Source organism: Nelumbo nucifera, chromosome 1 (genome assembly GCF_055504915.1).
Source record: "Nelumbo nucifera cultivar China Antique chromosome 1, China Antique-T2T, whole genome shotgun sequence".
In the NCBI taxonomy this organism is placed as follows: domain Eukaryota; kingdom Viridiplantae; phylum Streptophyta; class Magnoliopsida; order Proteales; family Nelumbonaceae; genus Nelumbo; species Nelumbo nucifera.
This window is the reverse complement of record NC_142649.1, coordinates 28,394,221-28,415,575: the sequence shown is the minus strand read 5'-3', so window position 1 is coordinate 28,415,575 and position 21,355 is coordinate 28,394,221. Positions and strand designations below refer to the sequence as shown.

General features: G+C 36.7%; 1 protein-coding gene across 5 annotated transcripts in view; it reads left to right on the top strand.

Annotated features, from left to right (window-relative positions):
• LOC104609683 (uncharacterized) overlaps positions 1 to 18,284 on the top strand; it is a 70,856-nt gene extending 52,572 nt beyond the window's left edge. For 2 of the 5 annotated variants that reach the window (XM_010276054.3, XM_088896269.1), the window contains 3 exons: positions 890 to 1,002; positions 6,693 to 6,948; positions 17,909 to 18,284. In XM_010276054.3, coding sequence (XP_010274356.1) covers positions 890 to 1,002; positions 6,693 to 6,948; positions 17,909 to 18,211 — 672 coding nt within the window. In that variant the 3' untranslated portion in view covers positions 18,212 to 18,284. Of the gene's footprint in view, positions 1 to 889; positions 1,003 to 6,692; positions 6,949 to 15,806; positions 15,997 to 17,908 lie in introns of those variants that run through there. The other 3 variants (XR_016081146.1, XM_088896268.1, XR_016081147.1) reach the window with 3 other exon arrangements.
• The last annotated feature ends 3,071 nt before the right edge of the window (positions 18,285 to 21,355 follow it).

Sequence of the window (21,355 nt, the reverse complement as noted above, 5' to 3'; positions counted from 1 at the left end):
AACCTACGAGTTTGTATTGTGATAACAAGGCTGCCAGCCCAGTTCTACATGATAGAACCAAGGACATTGAAGTAGACAAGCACATTATCAAGGAAAAATTTGTCAAAGGGGAAGTGTGTATGTCCTACATCAGTTCTGAATAGCAACTTGCAGACATATTCACAAAGGGCTTACATCACTTGCGGCACAATGATTTATGTGACAAGTTGGGCATGATTAGCATCTATGTCCCAACTTGAGGGGGAGTGTTAAAAGGTTGTTTTATGTTAAATATCAATATTGCAGGGGTACTGTTGTAATTTCTACTTATTTTATGGTCACCCTAATTTAACTGCAGTGGTTGGTGCTGCTAGCTTAATTTAATCTTTTTGCTCTCAAACTTCTTTTCTTCTCTTTTGCTCCTCTCCTCTCTTCTCTCTTCAGCCTTCTCTTTTCTGATTAATAAGTTTTAAGCTGACCAACAAACTTAAGTAAAAAAGAAAAAAAATTGAATATCTCAAATAAGTGTAAACAAGTTTTTTCTATCTGATAGTTGATTTATAACCTTGTGACCGTAGCTATGAAATAGCCATTTGAAGCTCCATTTACAAGTATAGAAAAGTATTGTGTAGGAAAAATGTAAAGGAATTAGACATTATTAAACCCTATAGTTCTTATGAAACACAATCACTACAATCACCAAGTAGGAAATGTTGTCAGAATTCCATGTGTGCCTTGATCATTGAGACTTTGTTTTCTTGTAGTCAATATAATGGGCTTGCAGTCTATGCAGTGAATTAAAATATTTTTTGATATGCTTGGCTACTTTTAGGATAGTTAGTATAATTGATTTTTCTCTTTCTCTATGTGATTTATTGGTCCAACATTTTGATTGTTTGGCATTAATTAGGAACTTATGCTTCCATTGGCGGTTGTTGCCAGCAATTTTCAAAAGCTTAGACGTTGGGAAGAGCCACATTTGACAGTGTCCTTTCTTGCGCTTGCCTATACCATAATCTTTAGGTAGGCTAAAAAGATTTGTACTACTTTAATAACCTTCATGCCATTACTTTTTGGTTCCCCAAACTCCTCTAGAATAGTGTTTTGTATGGTAAATCATATAAATCGATTATTTGAGAAGGCTTAGTTAAGTGCCATATCAATTGCTAAATTATGAGCAAGATTTAAAATAAGAAACATGTCGGAAATATCGTATGGAAATATTGTAAAAATTATAGACATGGTGGAAATATTTTAAAATATGCATAATATAGAAAGATATTTGCACACATTTTTAAATTATTATTTTGTTGCAAATCATTAAACAAAGCTAAGAAACTAAGGTTATAGACAAAAGAATACGTTCTAAAGTTGCCCTGTAAACTTTAAAGATTCAAAGCTTCATGATAAAATGAGTTAAAGCAAAATTTTAATTCATAGAAAATGTAAATGGTTGTAATAGATAAACCAAATAATCTATTACACAAACAAAAAACTAATATTCAACTTCATGTTTGAAATGAATATTGAGATAGCTCAAAGTGGTAATCATGTAAGTTAGGGGGACAATAAAATTGTTACTTAGTATTATAACATAAGTTGGTACAATATGTTGATTCCAACTTATGTTGATTCCAATAAAATTTCATGTCGCTACCCATGGAAGTGGAAATGGAAATATGTTGTGGAAACTATTTGTTGTACTCCACATAGTGCTGGTAGTGTTCATTGGAGAAATGTCGATTCCGATAAAACTTCGTGTCACTACTCATGGAAATGGAAATATGTCATGGAAATATTTTGGAAATTAGGGACATTTTAAACCATGATTATGAGTGCTTAAATCATTTCTTACTAGTCTACTTCAACCAATGTCCTTTTCAGTTTATCCCTAGCTCTTTGAGTCCCTTCAATTTGTAATAGATAGATTATTTCCTTTTACGTGTTTTGTATAAGTTCTTACTATGCGCATGACCAAACTATTGTAGTCTCCTTTCAATCATTTTATCACCTATTGGAGGAACAACTCCTAGGTTCCATTGAATGACTTCATTCTGACCCTGTCCTTTCTAGTTTTTCCACTCATCCATCTCAGCATTCACATTTCTACCACATTCATTTTGTGGGCATGCTGCTTCTTGACTTCCCAACAGTTTGCTCCATACAAAATTACTGGCTTTCTAACTGTTTTATAGAACATCCCTTTCAGCGCAAATGTTATTTTTCTATCACATGAGACTCTAGATGCACCCCCTCCATTTTTCCCATCCTGCTCTAATTTTATGGGCCACATCCTCTTCAATTTTCCCTTGTTATGAATTATTGAACCAAGGTTACAAATGAGGTCACATTGAATTCTAAAGTGGAGAAATTCATCCAGCACATGAGATGCATGCCATTGAAAAGAACATGGATTTAAGTGTTATTCAAAAACAAAAATCCAATAACTACAATTAGTTATAACTTCCTTGATATTACAGTAATTTCCCTCTCACTATTAGTCTCAAGTTGTATCAATCTCAATCTCAACTTCATGATGCATTGATAGGAGTTGAACACTTAGGTAGCTACCACATGTGAGATTTTCAAAAGTACACGTGTATTTGGGTCTATTTATGCCTTAAACATTTTAATTATATAAGGAAATCTAATATTTGATCTCTCTTTTCTTCGTTCTTTTCTTTATCTATGGAATCATCCATAATAGTGTAACTTTCTGGAGAACTAGACAATTCCAAGGAATATCAAATACACCCAATACCTTAAAGTGGGTTTCAATGTGTATTGATATGACTAATACTCCCTCTTTTTTTATTTTTTTATTTACTCTTTTAATTTAATAGGTATTAGATGTGTTAATCTATGAGAAAAAGAAGCCAACAAGAGAGAGCAAAGAAACTTTAGATCTGTTAGGGTTCATCAATATGATTGAACCAACCCAGAAAATATGAATTTATATTAAAAGGTGAATGGACAAGATTGTCCTTACAAAAGAAATAAAGAGACAAGGCAATATATTAATATACACACATAATAATATACAACAAAGAGAGTAAAAGTGCAAAATTACCCTCCATCTTCTCTTCACTTCCCCTCAAACTGATGTTGGGGAACAAGCATCAATTTGTCCATAAGAAAATTATGTCGGACTTTAGTCATAGCTTTGGTGAAGAGATATGCAAGCTACAAGCCCATGGAGACGTGGGAGAGAGATGTGACCCACAAGTAGAAGGTCACGAATGAGATGACAATCCACCTTAATGTGTTTAGTGTGCTCATGAAAAACAGGGTTGTATGCAATCTTGATAGCACTCATGTTATCAGCAAATAGAGGGATGGAAGATGAATGATCAATGTCCATATCACAAAGTAGAGCCTTGAGCCAAATTATTTCACTACATACAGAAGACATTGCTCTATACTCCGCTTTAGTAGATGACTTGGAAACCTTTTGTTGTTTCTTGCATTTCCAAGAAATCAAAGAATCCCCAAGGAAGATACACCAGCCAATAGTAGAATGACGAGTGTCAGGGCAGCCTGCCCAATCAACATTGGCATAAGCTCGGAGTTAACCATGAGACATTGTTCCCTTGACATAATGAATGATCTGGAAAATTGCTGAAAAGTGGGGCTGGCATGGAGCAAAAACAAATTGGCTAACTAGTTGGACAACATAGGAAATATCCGGTCTAGTCATAGTGAGGTAGATAAGACTACCTACAAGTTGTTGATATAATGTAGCATCAGGAAGGAGCTCACCCTCATCCTTACTTAGCTTCCGATTGAGCTCTAGAGGTGTATCAAGTTGTTTAGAATCAGTTACGTTAGCCATTGCAACTAAATCAGAGGCATATTTTTGTTGGTTAACAAAATATCCTTGAGGACACTGCTGAATTCTAAGGCCTAGAAAATAGGTGACCGGCCCAAGATCTTTCATTTTCGATGAGTTGCAAGTTATTAATGCCTTCCACATCATCGCCTGTGATAAAAATATCGTCAACATATACTAGGAGGAGAGTCAATCCTTGTGCTTGCTTGAAGGTAATCGAAACAATTAATGTTAAAGTAGCTCATTGGGTAAGATCTTTGCATATCTTTCAAGATTTCTCAGTCATAGACATTATAAGATCTTGGACAGAAGTAGCACAATCTTCAAGAGTGAAAGAGAGAGTAAGGATGGAATGGTAACCTCCAGATGGTAACAGAATTAAACTGAATTTTGATGGAAGTTCTTTTGGAAATCCGGGACTGTCAGGTATTGGGGGAGTAATCAGAAATTCTGAAAGGAGAATATTAGCATTGTTCTCTAGACCTATTGGCATGGGCAACTCTCTAAAAGATGAGTTAATGGCATTGCTACAAGGACTGAAGATAGCTAAGCAACTAGGAATGAGGCATATTGAGGTTGAAGGGGACTCCAAGGTGATCATCTCTTGGGCTAAAAACAATAGAACTATTCCGTGGACTTTCAAACAAGTGACAAGGGAAGTGGAAAGATCACAAGGGAGGTAGAGGCTGAATTCAAATGGGTTAGAAGGAGTGCAAATGGGCTAGCTAATTATCTTGATAAACAAGGGGCTTTGAGGCAACAATTGTTTTGGGTTGCAATGTAAAGAGGGACAGAAATATGTAATAGTGTGGGAGCTCTAATCCTATACGCAAAGTTGTAAAACTTTTTTAACTCTAATTTCAAATAAAATTCTGCTTTGCTGATAAAAAATAGTCATGAACAAACAACCAGAAGAAAACGAATAGTCTAAGTTTTTAGCATAAGTGTGGTCTAAACGTCTATGCCATAAGTGCCACATTATTATAAGAAGTATCAAAAATGGTGATATATCCCTAAAATATCCCAATTTGCTAGGTGGTGATACGAAATCTTTCAGGAATCTTTTTTTTTTTCAAATATGCCTGATATTTTGCCTATATGTTGGTGATATTTCAGATTTCATTGACGGACTATATATTTAAAATTTTACAATATTATTAAAACTTTTCAATATTTTATTAAACCATCATAATTTTTTAAAAATATTTTCCTAAAAGAACCAATAGGAATTGGTGATTAGGCAATTGGCTTAATTTGATATGATTCACTTACTAAGTCATTGTAATTCAAAAGCAAAAGAAAAATGCATATAACTACAAAAGAGTTATTCTCAATCTAATCAAAACATATAATAACAATAAAGAGAAAAGTTAAAATGGCAAATAATTGACATATATAAAGAAGAGAAGATGGCCAAAGACCAAAAGGGAGACAAATAGAAACATACCTATTACAATCTCTTAATTTTTCCTATTTGATTTGCATAGTTCTTTGTTATGGTTTTGAGCCTTAAATTGTGCAATTATATTTCTTCTAATGTTCTCTTGAAGGTTTATTAACTAATTCTATGTTTATAGAAAACTTTCCTGATTTTTTAGATTTTCCAAATATCTTAGTGAAAATAGCAAAATATCTCCAAAATTTCTCCAATTCTAAATGACAAAATGTTTGTCGTTGCAAACCATGGATATGCCTGATACTTAAAAAGCATCAACATTTAATCATCAGTACTGTCAATGAGATTAGGTGGCAATTAATCATTTGGGCCTCCCTATGCTATGTATTAAGTAGTTAGTTCCTAGGTGTGGATTAATCAACCTTAAAATGTATATGTGTGAAATATAAGATGATGATGATGCAGTGTCATATGGTTAATGTAGATAACAAACATACAATAAAAGATAATGATATAGTACATTTAGCAAGTATGAAGGGAAATATTGGATAGACTGAGGTAGGACTGAGATAGTTTGTTCTTCATACAGATACACACACCTTGACTGAGCAAAGTGGTTCTCTTGTTTATGGTAACTTATTTAAAGTGCACAATAAACCATACATGCACAATAGTATGTACAAAATGAATATGGAAGAAGACAAAACAAATGCTCTGCCCTTCTTCTTATTTTTTTAACTTATAACTTGGCTGGAGCGATCAAAACTCTCTAGGATCCAAGTCTATAAACTAAGAAGACAAGAGTCCAAGAGCATGAGGAAGAACCCAAAACATATAGAGCTTGTAAGAGTTGTCTTAAATCCATTGACCTCCACTCCCAAAAGGCAAGATGTTTTGTGAAAAGAGGCTTGTATGTAAAATTGCAATATTGATCATGTGGCCTAAGAAATCGATAGGAAGATACCATGTAAAAGGAGAATTCCAATATTATAAGATAAAATTATATATACCTATATACAGTCCCTGGTGTCAGGCTATTAATTAGCCTAGTCAACCTAGACCACATCATGGGTATTGACTGAAGAATGATGTAGTCAGCAGACCTCAATTTGACTAGAAAGTCAACTAGTTTAGGGAGAGAGACTTATTGCTTTCTGACCAACCATCTCTTGTTCTCCTCTCTTTCATCTAACTGAACTCTAATCAGAAAACAAATGTGGTGCCTTGTTGCAGTTCTTTGCTCTTCTCTCTTTTTTTTTTTTTTTTTGATCAGAAGTTTTCTCTTTTGATACATCCAAAAAGAGTTTTTTTTATTATTCATCAGAAAATATCTGCCTATGTAAAGAATTCATTTCCACCTTTTTTCATTATTATTGCATGGTTTAATGTTGTAATTGATATTTCACTAGCTTGTCATTTTAATATAGCTTTTGATGTAATGGGCTTTGCGAACATATCAACATTTAGGTTCTGTCATTTTTTCTCCAGAAACTTGCTGTCATATGCATTACCAGTGGCATTGATAATTCTAGCAGCTGTCATGCTATTATTAAAGGGGCTTAAAGAGCAAGGTCGTCTTGGAAGATCTTTTGGGAAAGTTACAATTCACGATCAGCCACCTTCAAACACTATTCAAAAGATCATAGCCGTAAAAGAAGCCATGCTTGACTTGGAAAATTACCTCCAGAATCTGAATGTTGCTCTTCTAAAAATCCGTACAATTGTTCTATCAGGTCAACCCCAGGTATGTTTTCTACACAAATGAATACTTGATATCAAACAAATGAGGTCTACAAAATCTATGCAATCAAATAGAATAGTTTGAATTACTAGATACACATCAACTGTATTTGTTTAAATGGGAGCTGATGATATAATCATTGTTTTCCATTGACTCTTTAATGGTTCTATAAATTCTGAGTTAATGAAGTACTAACCTGTTAAAATACATTGAATGCTTTTAGTATTGGCATAAAATAACACTTTAGGTATTACTAAAACTGTCTGATCAATATTATCTTGAATATTAATGAACGAGTATATTTATGAGTGACAAACAATTGCATATATCGTCTCTAGGATGTACAACTAGTACTGATACCTCTTTGTGTATGTTCCCTTGAATGCATTCATCATGCCAAGTTACTTATTCTTTAATTCAGTTGGCTATGCTCAAGGTTTAAATATCTGTCTTGGCCATGGTGTCAGTATAAGTATACGATGTATTATAGAAACATACAGAAACTCACAAATATCTAAACTAAATGCAGGAAAGGTCAAGGAGATACTGATTCCATTGACCATTGTTTCTTTTCCATTTTTATTTTTGCTTTTTGATGTGTTTCCTTTTTCATAAAGAGAAAATGCTATGGCATTGGAAAAAGCAAAAAGAAAAGGTAACACTTGCAACTACAAGAACTTTAAATTCTTAGAGACCAATTGACAGCATGGCCCATGTAAAGCAACATAATTTTGTGAAAATGAAGAAGAGAAATACTAGTATAAATTACCAATTAAAAAAATAATTAAAAGTTTATCTGATACAAGTGTTGAGTGGAATGTCCAAAACCAGTTTAAATGAATTTGTAGATTTATTATGGATCAGAAAAAAATCTATTAAAATTCAAAATTTTGATTTCCCACTCAGTGTTCATGTAAGAACCTTTACATTAATGAGGCTAACAAGCATATTTCTAGGTCTAGTTGGAGCAAGTCACCAAACTAACAGAAAGTTTTTCTAAAAAGATGTTTAACGGGAAGATTTGAAGAGGACATGGAGGAGGTGAGGGAGATAGAGAAATGGGCGATGTGAGCTCGGGTAGGTGTTGAAGGGTTAAGGGTGAAGAGTTTTTTCGAAGAAACTTTGGCTAATGGATACACTGTGATGTGGACAGAAAAACAAATTACATGCAGCACTTCAAGTGTAAAGCAACAATCACAAGTAATACCAAGTTTAAAACTACAAAACAAGTTGGACTTTTAGGGATTTCAGACCTGAATCTTCTTGACAGTGTAGCCGGCCAGAGATAAGTGGAAGAGGAGAGGAGAGAAGAGAAGAGAAGAAGAGAAGAGAAGAGAGGAGAGAAGAGAGAAGGTTTGCAATGTAACAGTACTGGCAGCGCCAGTGTTTATTTTACTATATATAGGGCGACAGAAATAACAAGGGAAAAGACCCTTGTGCCCCTGAGTACAATAACAGACATAACAGAAATAAAAAAACGAAATAAATAAACACTTTAATTAGCCAAACAGGCCCTAACATCTGCAACTAAGTTATTTTAACATTATTCCAACACTCCCCCTCAAGTTGGAGCATAGATGTCAATCATGCCCAACTTGTCACACAAATATTTGTGCCGCACATGATGAAGACCTTTGGTGAAGATATCTGCAAGTTGCTCTTCCGAGCCGACATATGGTGTGCACACTTCTCCACTTTCAAGTTTCTCTTTGATAAAATGCTTGTTCACTTCAATGTGTTTCGTTCTATCATGCAGAACTGGATTAGCAGCAATATTGATGGCAGCTTTATTGTCATAGTAGAGTGACGTAGGATTGCTTACTGCGAAACCCAGTTCACCTAACAGATTTCTTATCCACATGATTTCCGCAACCCCATGAGCCATCGCTCTATACTCTGCTTCAGCACTGGATCTAGCCACCACACTTTGTTTTTTGCTTCTCCATGTGACAAGGTTTCCTCCTACAAAGGCACAATAACCACTGGTAGACTTTCGGTCATTGACTGCTCCTGCCCAATCTGCATCAGTATATACTTCCACTTTTAAGTAACTGTGTTTCTGGAACAACAAACCAGCTCCAGGAAACTTCTTGAGATATCTCAAGATCCTCTTTGCAGCCTCAAAGTGAGTTGTCCTCGGGTTGTGCATGAATTGACTAAGGACACCCACTGCATAGGCAATATCAGGCCTGGTCATAGACAAATACAGAAATCTCCCCACGAGTCTCTGGAACATCTTTACATCTTTCAAAAACTCTCCCTGACTGTCTCCCAGATGGTGATTAGGTTCAATAGGTGAATCAGATGGTTTTACCCCCAACTTGCCTGTATCTTCTAGTAGATCTAGTACATACTTCCGTTGGGAAATAAAGATGCCCTTGTGAGAGCGGGCAACTTCAATTCCAAGAAAGTATCGTAAGGGGCCTAGATCCTTCACCTCAAATTTAGTGGCTAAGAATTTTTTTAGTCTCTGGATTTCAGCCTCCCAATCTCCTGTGATCACTATGTCATCCACATACACAATAAGAGCTGCAATTTTACCTTCACCTCTTTTTACAAACAGGGTATGATCTGACTGGCATTGTTTGAATCCCATCTGTTGGACTGCTAAATGGAACTTACTAAACCAAGCCCGAGGTGATTGTTTCAACCCATATAGGGACTTTTTTAACCTACACACCTTTTGTTCACTGCCTTTGGCACAGAACCCTGGGGGTTGGGTCATGTACACCTCCTCTTCCAAGTCACCATTCAAGAAGGCATTCTTGATGTCCAATTGGTGAAGATCCCAGTCAAGATTTGCTGCCAAGGAAAGGAGAATCTGGATAGAGTTCATCTTCGCTACTGGAGCAAAAGTCTCTGCATAGTCCACTCCATATTACCTGTGTGAAGCCTCTTGCTACCAGTCTAGCCTTGTACCTTTCAATAGTTCCATCAGCTTTGTGTTTCACTGTGAACACCCACTTGCACCCCACTGGTTCCTTCCCCTCAGGAAGATCTACCAACTCCCACGTACCATTTTTGCTGCCAAGGAAAGGAGAATCTGGATAGAGTTCATCTTCGCTACTGGAGCAAAAGTCTCTGCATAGTCCACTCCATATTACCTGTGTGAAGCCTCTTGCTACCAGTCTAGCCTTGTACCTTTCAACAGTTCCATCAGCTTTGTGTTTCACTGTGAACACCCACTTGCACCCCACTGGTTCCTTCCCCTCAGGAAGATCTACCAACTCCCACGTACCATTTTTGTGTAAGACATCAATTTCTTCCTGCATTGCACCTGTCCATTCAGGTTTTGACAAAGCTTCTGCCACGGTCTTAGGGATGAGGACACTATCCACAGAAGAGAGAAAGGCACGGTACGAAGGTGAAACATGCTCATAGGACACAAAGTTAGAGATAGGATGATTAGTGGTACAACATTTAAAGGAGCAATGGGAGCAAGTGTACCTGGCTGATGAGACGGGTCTGCCTCGGGTGAATCCGATGATGTTGGTTGCATAGTGTCCGGCTCCACGGCTCTTGAACTCTGTTGGCTCTTATGGCGATGATGAAAAACCCGGAACGAAGGAGGATCGGGTAAAGGAGGTAGTTGAATCTGAGTTGTCGCCTATTTCTCCTCAACTCTACTCTCCCCCTAAGGAGAAACCGAGAAGAACGGTTGACTCTCAAAGAATGAGACATCAATGGAAACATAGTACTTGCGGGCAATGGGATCATAGCAACGATACCCCTTTTGAGATGAAGGGTAACCAAGAAAAACACAAGGAATAGCCCGAGGGTCAAGTTTACCACGAGTAGGTGATAGGTTGTGGACAAAACAACGACACCCAAAAACATGCATCGGAATGGTGGACAGCGGGGCTGTAGGGAACAAGAGCTGATGTGGGGCCTTATACTCTAGTAGCCGAGAAGGCATGCGATTGATGATATATGTCGCACACAATACTACATCCATCCAGAACTGTTTTGGCACATTCATATGAATCAGCAAGCCACGAGCAACTTCGAGAAGGTGACGGTTTTTTCGTTCAGCCACACCATTTTGTTGGGGTGTCCTGGCACAAGAGCTTCGCTGAAGTGACCCACTCGAAGCAAAGAACTTCGTGAGATCACTATCGAAATATTCCTTTGCAATGTCCGACTGGAAAATATGAATTTCCGTTTGGAATTGGGTGAACACCATGCGTTGAAAATCTTTCACAATTTGTGGCACTTCATCTCGAGATCACATAGGGTAAACCCAAGTGTATCGAGAATAATCATCAATCAAAGTAACAAAATACTTATAGCCAGCCGCAGTAGGTAAAGTGACAGGGCCCCAAACATCAGAATAAACAATATGAAATGGAAATTCAAATCTTTTATTTCTTAAAGGTAAAGAACTTCTACAATGCTTACTCAACTGACAAGTTTGACATTGTAACTGACTCACTGACAAGGACTCAAACAACTTTGGGAACATAACTTTTAACGACTCAAAAGAAAGATGACCTAAACGACTATGCCATAAATAGGCCTGACTCTCACTCGACGAACTTGTGGACTCAGTCGCCACTAGACCAGCATTATTCTCCAGCATGTAGAGACCATCCACCATGCTTCCTCTACCAATCGTCTTCCTCGAGGTCAAATCCTGAAACACACACGAAGACGGAAAAAAGGTGACTGAGCAGTTCAAAGAGTGAGTAATACTACTAATGGACAGCAAATTAATAGGTAATTTCGGAACATGCAGGACATTAGGAAGAGTAAGGCCAAGTGGGAGAGATATGGTGCCTCGGTCAGCTATGGTAGAAAAAGAACCATCAGCCAGTCTTACCTTATCTCTCCCAGAGAGAAGGTTATATGTCTGGAACAAATTTGACTTACCGGTCATGTGATTTGAGGCTCCGGAGTCAATAATCCAAGGTGAATCAGTAGTATGAGATGACACATGGAAGGCTGTGGCATTACCTGATGTAGACGCAAATGAGGTAGAAGGAGTAGGCCCCGAATCCACCTGGCAGAGAGTCCTACCATACAATTCCAAATGTTCACGGAAGGAGTTGATAATATCTTCCTTAGGGTCAGAACTGGGATGTCTCTCCTGAGTTACGGAAGGACTAGTCTCTGTCGATGCCATATTAGCTGAGTTATACCTTTTTTGATTCTACTGGCCTGGTTTCTTGCCCTGATCCGGTGCTGACTTCTTACCCAAATCCTGTGCCCATTTAGGTTTTCCATGTAGATCCCAGCATGTATCTTTAGTGTGTCGTGTCTTCTGGCAGTGAGTGCACCAAAGCTTGCTTTTATCTTCTGATTTTTTCAGAGTGTCCCCCCTTTTAAAGCCACCTCCGACATTTGTGTCTGAATTTCCCCGGACCGTTCGGGCAACTGACTCCCCTTCTACACCATTCATCACACTTCTTCTGCTTTCTTCTGATTGCACCAAGGCATACACCTCCTGGACTGATGGCAAGTCTTTACTAGCCAAGATCTGTACCCTGATGGACTCATATGACGAATTCAGCCCTAGGAGGAAGGCAAACACGCGTTGCTGTGATACAAGTGACTTATAGGCCTTTGCATCTTCATCACACTTCCAATTCACATTCTGATAGTGATCAAGTTCTTTCCATATTGATGTCAAATCAGAATAGTACATCGAGAGACTCCTCTCCCCCTGCTTGCAAGTAGAAGATTCAGCTTGTAGTTGATATATCTTGGCATAGTGTCTCTGTTCTGAATAAGTGGACTTCGCTTGTTCCCATATCTCACAAGCAGTTTCAGCCCACATAAAAGTCTTCCTTACTCGTGGCAGCATTGAAACCAAGAGCCAAGACATCACCATACTGTTCTCTTGGTTCCACCTATCATGCTCAGCACTTCCATACTTCGGTTCCTTTACTCTCCCATTGATGTATCCTATTCGCCCCCTAGCAGTGATGTAGAGTTTTATCCCCCTAGACCACTCAAGGTAATTCAGACCATCAAAGGGAATGACAGCCATGGGAAAGCTCATATCCATTCCCCCACTCACTCCATTGTGGCTCCCTGAGATCTCTGAAGTAGCAGAATTCTCAGTCGACATGGTCAAGCAGTTAATCAGTCCCAAACACCGGACTTAGGACCCCTCCTTACTCCACAAAACAATGCTCCACTCAGTTCACACCCACACACTCGGGTTTACCAACCAGATTGAGCACAAACAGTACCAAATTCCGGACAAAAGCTGAGGTAATATTCGGCAGATTTCAGACCTGTATAGTTTTATCAATCCCCACCTACCAGAATTCCAGAATGTCTAACAGCCACTAATCAGCAGGAGAGATCCTTCTTACTTATAGTCAACTCAAACCATTGAGAAGACTGGTCAGCATTGACCTACAGTTGTCTTAACACATGAACAGGATCACACGATCCAAGAAAACTAGGGTTACACAGGTTCGACAGCATTCAGCCGCCCTAGATTCATAGGGTTTTCACTCGGCACATGACCAAGGAGAGTAAAGAAGAGAAAACATAGGGAGAACTGTACCAGTTGTAGCTATTCTGTAGTCCAGAATCAGATTTCTTTTCTGCTAGTCTGTTCGATCTGTTCTTTGGGTTGATCGATCTTCTCTTGACAGTAGGGTTGATCGATCTGCTCTCTTTTAATCAGCATTCCCGCTCTGATACCATCTTGACAGTGTAGCCGGCCAGAGATAAGTGGAAGAGGAGAGAAGAGAAGAGAAGAAGAAGAGAAGAGAAGAGAGGAGATAAGAGAGAAGGTTTGCAATGTAACAGTACTGGCAGCGCCAGTGTTTATTTTACTATATATAGGGCGACAGAAATAACAAGGGAAAAGACCCTTGTGCCCCTGAGTACAATAACAGACATAACAGAAATAAAAAAACGAAAAAAAAACACTTTAATTAGCCAAACAGGCCCTAACATCTGCAACTAAGTTATTTTAACATTATTCCAACAAATCTGAAGTACAACACCTCCTGGAACAGTTCTGCATAGTAACAATGCCATCATCTAGCCTCTTGTGCGTACACACAACAATAGAGGGATTGGAAGGTGGCAAAATGGGTTGACTCTTCAAACAAGAGAGAAAGCTCCCAATACTTGAAAACCCTAGCTGGGGCTGAGCTACAATTCAAACAATAGAGAAAGAACCAAAAAAACCACTACAGAAAGAACTCCCTTCTCATTTATAAGACCTGATGGCTTGCTGGAGAAGCCAATTAAAATATTTAAACATAAGCCCCTAGAATGTTTCACTCTCACAAGCAACTCCTTCTCATCCAATGTTTTAAAAGGCATAGGAGGCCTATGCCTGGAGGCGCACCTCCAGGCAAGGCGCTCCCAAAATGCCCCAAGGCATATGCCAGAGGCGCTGACACCTTTGAGGCATACGCCTCATGCGCCTCATGCACATCTTAGATAAAAAGATAGAAGAAAAGAAAAAAGAAAAAAAAAAGAAAGGAAAGAAAAGAAAAAGAAAGAGAAGGAAAAAAAAAAGAGAAAGGAAAGAAAATAAAAGGAAAGGGAAGGGAAGAAAAGATAAGGGGAAAGAAAGTGGTTTGCCCCTACCCCTTCAATAAAAAGTTTTTAAAGATTAATGATGAACGCAATGTTATGCAGTTTCTCATGAAATTGCATCCAAAATTTGAAATGATTTGAGCCAGTATTCTCAATCGAGGTGATATTAGTGATATGGATGTGATGCTTGGAGAGTTACTGAGGGAAGAAACTCATATGCAAGTACACATTGTACTTGAAGCTAAGAAGGAAACTAGTGTGGCATTTGTAGCACAAACCTTTCAGGGTAAAAGTGCAGGTGGTAATAGAAATCTTTCTCATGTACAGTGTCACTAAGTGGAAGGAGTATGGCCACATTACATCCCATTGAAAGAAGTGGAACTTCTTTGTTTACCGCAAGAAACAACATGTAGTGAATGAGTGCAGAGCCAAGTCATCTCAAGGAAAGAAGAGTTATGAGGCATATCAAGCCACTACTGATGACATACAAGCTATTGTTACATCTTCTGGGAGTACAACCACCTCTTCAGGGAAATCCTTTCATGCATCTAGTGGTCTTTCTGAACAATAGGTTCAAACAATGATTGCTTCTACAATCACATCTATTTTTTTAGCTTTAGGACTTTCTGGTAATCCTTGCCACTTTAGCTCTCCTGTTGGTCCTCTTTGGATCATTGGTTCTAGAGCATCAAATCACATTGGCTTGTGCTTCACCTAGTTCAACCTACACCCCTTTATTCTGGTGATAATCAAATTGACACTACCAATTGGTGATAAAGGCATAAAGCTCAAATCCTTGGCATGGATAATTTGACCCTTTCTGCTTCGCCCTTTGGCTCATTGCCTTTAAAGCAAGTATTTCTTGTACCTAAAATCACCGCTAATTTGATTGCAGTTGGACAACTTGTTAATAATGGATATGGTGTTTATTTCTCACGTAATGGTTGCTTGATTTGGAACCAACTCACTGAGAAAGTGACAAGGAGGGGTCGTAAGGTTAGATGTCTCTTTGCTTTGGAATTTGATCGTGATTCTACACCATCTAGGTTTTTTTTTTATTTCTTCTAGGAATTCTCGTGATACTTGTTGGTAGCTTTGACATTGTCATCTTGGTCATCCTCTTTGTGATAAATTAACTGCAGACATTCATTCTGGTTTTTTGAAGAGTAATTACCTCCTTTTACATCATCACTAGGTTCTTGTATTACATGTTTTTTAAGCAAGAGTACTATTTCACCTTTTTCTATTAAACATGATCGTCCTTTCTCCCCTTTTGAAATAGCTCATTGTGATGTATGGGGGCCTACACCTACTTTGTCTCAAATGGAATTCAAATATTTTGTATTGTTCAGTGATGAAGTTCTTCATTCAAATTCAAGGGGAGAATACATGGATAATCAATTCTGAGACTTATTGCATTTATGTGGTATTTTATCCCAACAGTCATGTATTCATGTCTTGGCGCACCTCAACAAAATTGTGTAGTTGAGAGGAAGAACCATCGTCTCCTTTAAATGACTTGCACACTTCCTTAGGATTCAGGTGCTCCTCCTTCCTCACAGGCTAATGCTGTAGCAACTTTGGTATATCTTATAAACAGTCTTCCTTCTACTCTTTCCAATGTATTTACAGTTTGGTTGCACTAGTTTCACACCTAGGATAAAAGGGAAAGAGAGAGAGAGAGAAGGAGAAGAAAAGAACAGATGGAAATGGAAAAGATGATCTGAGCTAGAGAGAATCACCCTCCTCTCAGCCAACCAGGCTTTAGTTATAGGTTTGTGAAAGTTATACGAAGATACTCATGTCCCTATTTAAATATGGGACACCCTACTTAAACTGAAACAAAATAGACAAAACACCTTTTGATAAAATAGTCTATAATGATTAAAATATCCCTGAATGCTGACTCTAACCCTCTCTCTCAATCTGTTTGTCCTCATGTTGAACTCTAAAAGCAAGTACAATATATAGGGGACCCAAATAAGTGAAAGTGGACTGGGTCCATACGAATGTTGGGTCGGCGGGCCATAAATAGGAATTCAAGTCCATACACAACAAATATCCACCTTGGTTTGAACATCAAACCACACAACAAGTAGGAAACTTTTTCCACCTTTACCAAATAAGCCCCCAAGAAGCATATTAGATTCTACAAACATCAATCATGTCCAACAATGCGTGAACTTACCACGGGGAGAGTCTTTATCGTATCGATATATTAGTAGGATTCTCAGTTGTAGCAATTTTCTTCACAGAAATAGCACCCTGAGACATGATTTCCTGGATGAAGTGATATCTGACATCAATTTGTTTGGCCTCTCATGATACATCAGATTTTTGGTCAAATGTATGGCACTCTGGTTATCACAATACACAACAGTAGACTCTTGATGCAAGCTAAGATCACCAACCAAACATTTCATCCATTATGCTTCCTTCACCCCCTCTGTTACTGCCATATACTCTTTCTTCTGTAGTAGACAAGACAACTGTAGGCTGCAAAATTTCTATGGCACACCCAAAGGAAGTGTAAACACAACCTATCAGAGATCTCCTATCTAAATCACCTGCACAATCTGAATCCACAAAGCCAACATCACTACCACCATTGTCACAATTCTTCTCATAAACTAAGCCAAAACCTGTGGTGCCTTGGAGATATCAGAGAACCCATTTAACTGCTTGTTAATGACCTTTTCCAGGATTTCCCATGAACCTATTTACAACACTGACAAAATGTGAAATATTTAGATGAGTGCAAACCATAGCATACATAATACTACCCATTAGATTACCATGAGGAGCACAAGAAATATGCTCCTACTCTTCTATCTGTTGTGACAAAGCTGCAGATAACCCGAAGTGGGCTGAAACTATGGGTTGCATCCAGATTCTTCATCTCAAACTCACTACTCAACTATTTCTTCAAACTGTTGATCTCAGACATGTCTCTAGAAGCAATCAACATACAACAGCAAATACACAAGCACCATTTGAGATCTCCCTATGATAAACACAACTACTATAGTGCTCCCCAAACGCACTGATGACCCACTGAAATAGAAAAGGAAACTGCTTGACTGTGATATTCTATGCAGTATTTATTTATTTATTTTTGTATATTTTTTTTATGCTTGTTGATTCATCAGGGACTGAAAATTTCTTTCATCTTATGTCTCATGTTCCTTGGCCAGACCCCATATAGTTGGGGTAAGGCTTCGTTATGTTTAGTGTATGCCTCATGTCTCTATGGACTGTAATTATCTACGAACATGTTTTCTTTCTTATTTTAGCTAATTGTATGTATTGCATACTGACCATGCATTTCTCTGAGTATTGTCTCTAATAGGTTGTAACTTATTTGTAATGTGGTTCTTGATCTCAACAAGCTGCATTTTATTATTTCAAATTTTGAGTTAATCTTACGGTATTCTCATGCCCAACTTGCTTGCAGACAACAACTGAGGTTTCTCTGGTGCTATTATCTGCTGCAATTATTCTCCTAGTCATCCCTTTCCGCTATATCCTTGCATTTTTACTTCTTGATTTGTTCACACGGGAGCTTGAGTTCCGTAAAGAAATGGTAACGAGGTTCATGAGCTTCTTGAAGGAACGTTGGGATACTATACCTGCAGCCCCTGTGGTTGTATTACCATTTGAGAGTGGTAAAGTTGGCTCTGTTAATTCAAGTAAGTCACTTAAACACAAAGGGCAATCAGATAGAGTAAACAGCACTGAAAAATCCAGACAAACTTAATTGTATGATATTTTTATGTATCATATGCATTGTTTTATAGTAATGAAAAGCATTGTTTCCAGTTTTCTGGCTATAGTTTTGATCTGATGGGTCCCAAAATACATTTGAGTTTGGCTACGAAAAAGCAAGCGCACATTTGACAAGGTGGTCCTTGTTTTCTTCATTGCAACTAGAGAATGACCATCCCGAACTAAAGTATGGGGGCCTGTATTCTCATAATTTCTGTTTTGACTCCCGTTAAATAGGTTTTGTTTCCAAGCAATAAAGCCATTTTATAAATCTTACATCATTTAATTGAGTGTTTCTTTTTTGCTTTTTAGTGGAGTTTCCCTTCTCCTTTACAACTCTCTCATTCACTCTCTCTCTTTCCTCCCCTTCCCCTATCTAGGCCTCCCAATTGGCCACGTGGTAAGAGACTTCTCTTTTCAAGGAAGGTCTCTATTTGCCAGCTAACCTAACCTATCAGGGTATCAAATCATAATGGTTTCAAAACTTACCAAAACAAGCCTGATGCTCCTATTTCAAGACTCCCCTGTTTTTACGCTTGTACTGATGCTCTGTTAACGAGACTCATACACCACTGGTTTATCTTCTCTTTTATCGAAAGCAATAGTGAACATCATTCTTCCCAAGGAGAAGAGACATCTTTCGTTTTCTAGATTGGCTCATTAAGATGTTGTAGACATTGCAGAGAGAAAAACAGAAAACTTTGATTTCAAACGTTGCAGAGATCAAGAGCGACAAAGAAAGTCCCTCCTGAGTATTTATTTCACCTTTACTTTTTCATTTTGGGCACAAAACAATGGGGTGTAGCAGCCCTACTAAGATGAACTCTGAAGCTTCTTCTTTGGAACTTATTTTGATCTTTACAACGCTGCTGATTAAAAAACATTGCAAAGGGATAGTGATCCAAAATAGGTGTGCTTCTTCACCCAGAACCACTATTGTGGTTGCTATGTCGAGCGGTCACTGTAGCTCTAATTCGGGTTAAGAAGACAATACTATTGGTTTTCGGGTTAAGATGACAATACTATTGGTTCGGGTACGTTCAACCTGAACCAGATCCGAACCATTAATGTTGTCTTTAATTTACATTAGAGTTGCATTATTTTGTTCATTAATTCTAATGGTTTGGGTTTAGTGCAACCTGAACCAAATAATTAATTAATTATATTATTCATTATTCTGTTAATTATTTATTTATTGTTGGTTAATTAATTAATTAAGCAATAGGAATTATAGGAAAATAACTTAATAGTAATCATAGAGATTGTTAATTAATTGACATTAATTACTCGCCTTAATCAGTTAGCTTACTCTTAAATTGACAGTCATTAATTACTTATTTTACTACAAGTTATTGCTGCTTTTTCCAAATATTAAAAATTAATGTTTCACAAATTACTGAAAATTTTTCCATAACTTTTAGTGGAAATTAATTTCAGTACAAATCAGTTGCTGAGATTAATAATTAAAACTTATGAATTTGTAAATAATTATTGATATTTTCAGATATTCATTGAATTTTTTCAATGGAAAGTTAATTTCAGTAAAAAATCAATGATTAATAATTATTAGAGATATTATTAATTATTCAGCTCAGTAATTTACCTGAAATTAAACTATTCTTTTTGAACACTAAATTATTATTATTATTATTTTCTTTTTGTTAATTATTTACTTTTAGTAATTTAGTTTATGTATTTTTATGAAATGATCTATTAATACTTATCATGGATTAATTAATTATTTGGATCAATAATTACTGAAAAAATCATAATTAAAATTTATAGAATAATTACTGGTTGTGGTGCTTAAATTGTGGTGAATTTATCTCTTTAACTTTGAATTATTTGTGTATTTTGTGGTTTATTTTGTTTAGTGATATTTACTGCTTAAATTGTGGTGCATTTTGTGGGTAATTTACTAAAAATTAGTAATCCTGTGCCACAACCCAGTTTGCTTTAACTCAAGCCCAAATATAGGCCATAGACTACTCCACCCTGGCCCAGCCCATACATAGGCCACTACCCAAAATCTGCACGGGACAGGCCCAAACATAGGTCATACAATTTACATAAATTTGCCATATTATTGACATTCAATATATCCTTTTAATCCTTTTTATCATCAAATTGGACATAGGGTTTGGGTTTTCCCATGCATCGCATAAGTCCCTACTATATATGTACACTAGTACTCAGCCTCCCCATCCCAAATGAGTTGGGAATGGAGACTACTCTAGCGGGGACAAGGATGAGAATTAATTTAGATTCAGTCCAACTCCAAAAAAGAATTGACTTGGCCTATATAAAATAACTAAATGAATTAATTAATCCTTATTGTAAATGTGTTTACTATTAATTATTGTAATTCAAGTAAAATAAAATTAAGTTAAAATAAAGTAACTTTATTAAATTTAAAGTAAGTTATTTAATTTATTTTGATTAATAAGCTCATAAGTGAATCGTGTAAAGTAAGTTGTTGATTTTTTATTTTCCCTTATTTTTATTTTTTATACAATTTTATTTTTAATATTTCCTCAAAAATATTACTTTTAAAGTTTTAATATGATAAAAATTATATTGTTTTAAATGAATAGTTCTCTTATTTTATTAGTTAATTAAAAAATTATGTTTCTATTTTTTTGTTATTTTCTAATCTTTTCTAGAAAATTTCCCTTGTTTTATTGTTTTTTTCTATCTATTAACAAAATTCTTAATATTTTTCCTATTATCTTTTTTTTATTTTTTTTATTATTATCAAAATTATTTTTTGTAAAAATTTCCCTTATTTTCTCTTTTGTTTTCAAAATTGCATAACTTGGTCGAACTAATTAAACTAGATTAGTCCAATTCCATATGAATTGGTAATTGAAGCTAGTAAATGGATGGTTTTCGAACATTCAAATACCTTGGCCCTGCTCTTTTTGTTTTCAAATTGAATAGTCAAGTCAATTGATCTTACTAGATTGGTCCAATTCTGTATGAATTGGTAATTGAAGCTAGTGGGTTAAACAATTTTTTAGTATTCTTCTATTGGGAAACTAGCAAAGATGGGGAAACAACTTGATCCATTTGATCTACCATCTCTCTCTCTCTCTCTCTAAATATATATATTGAAATTTCATAATATAAATAATAT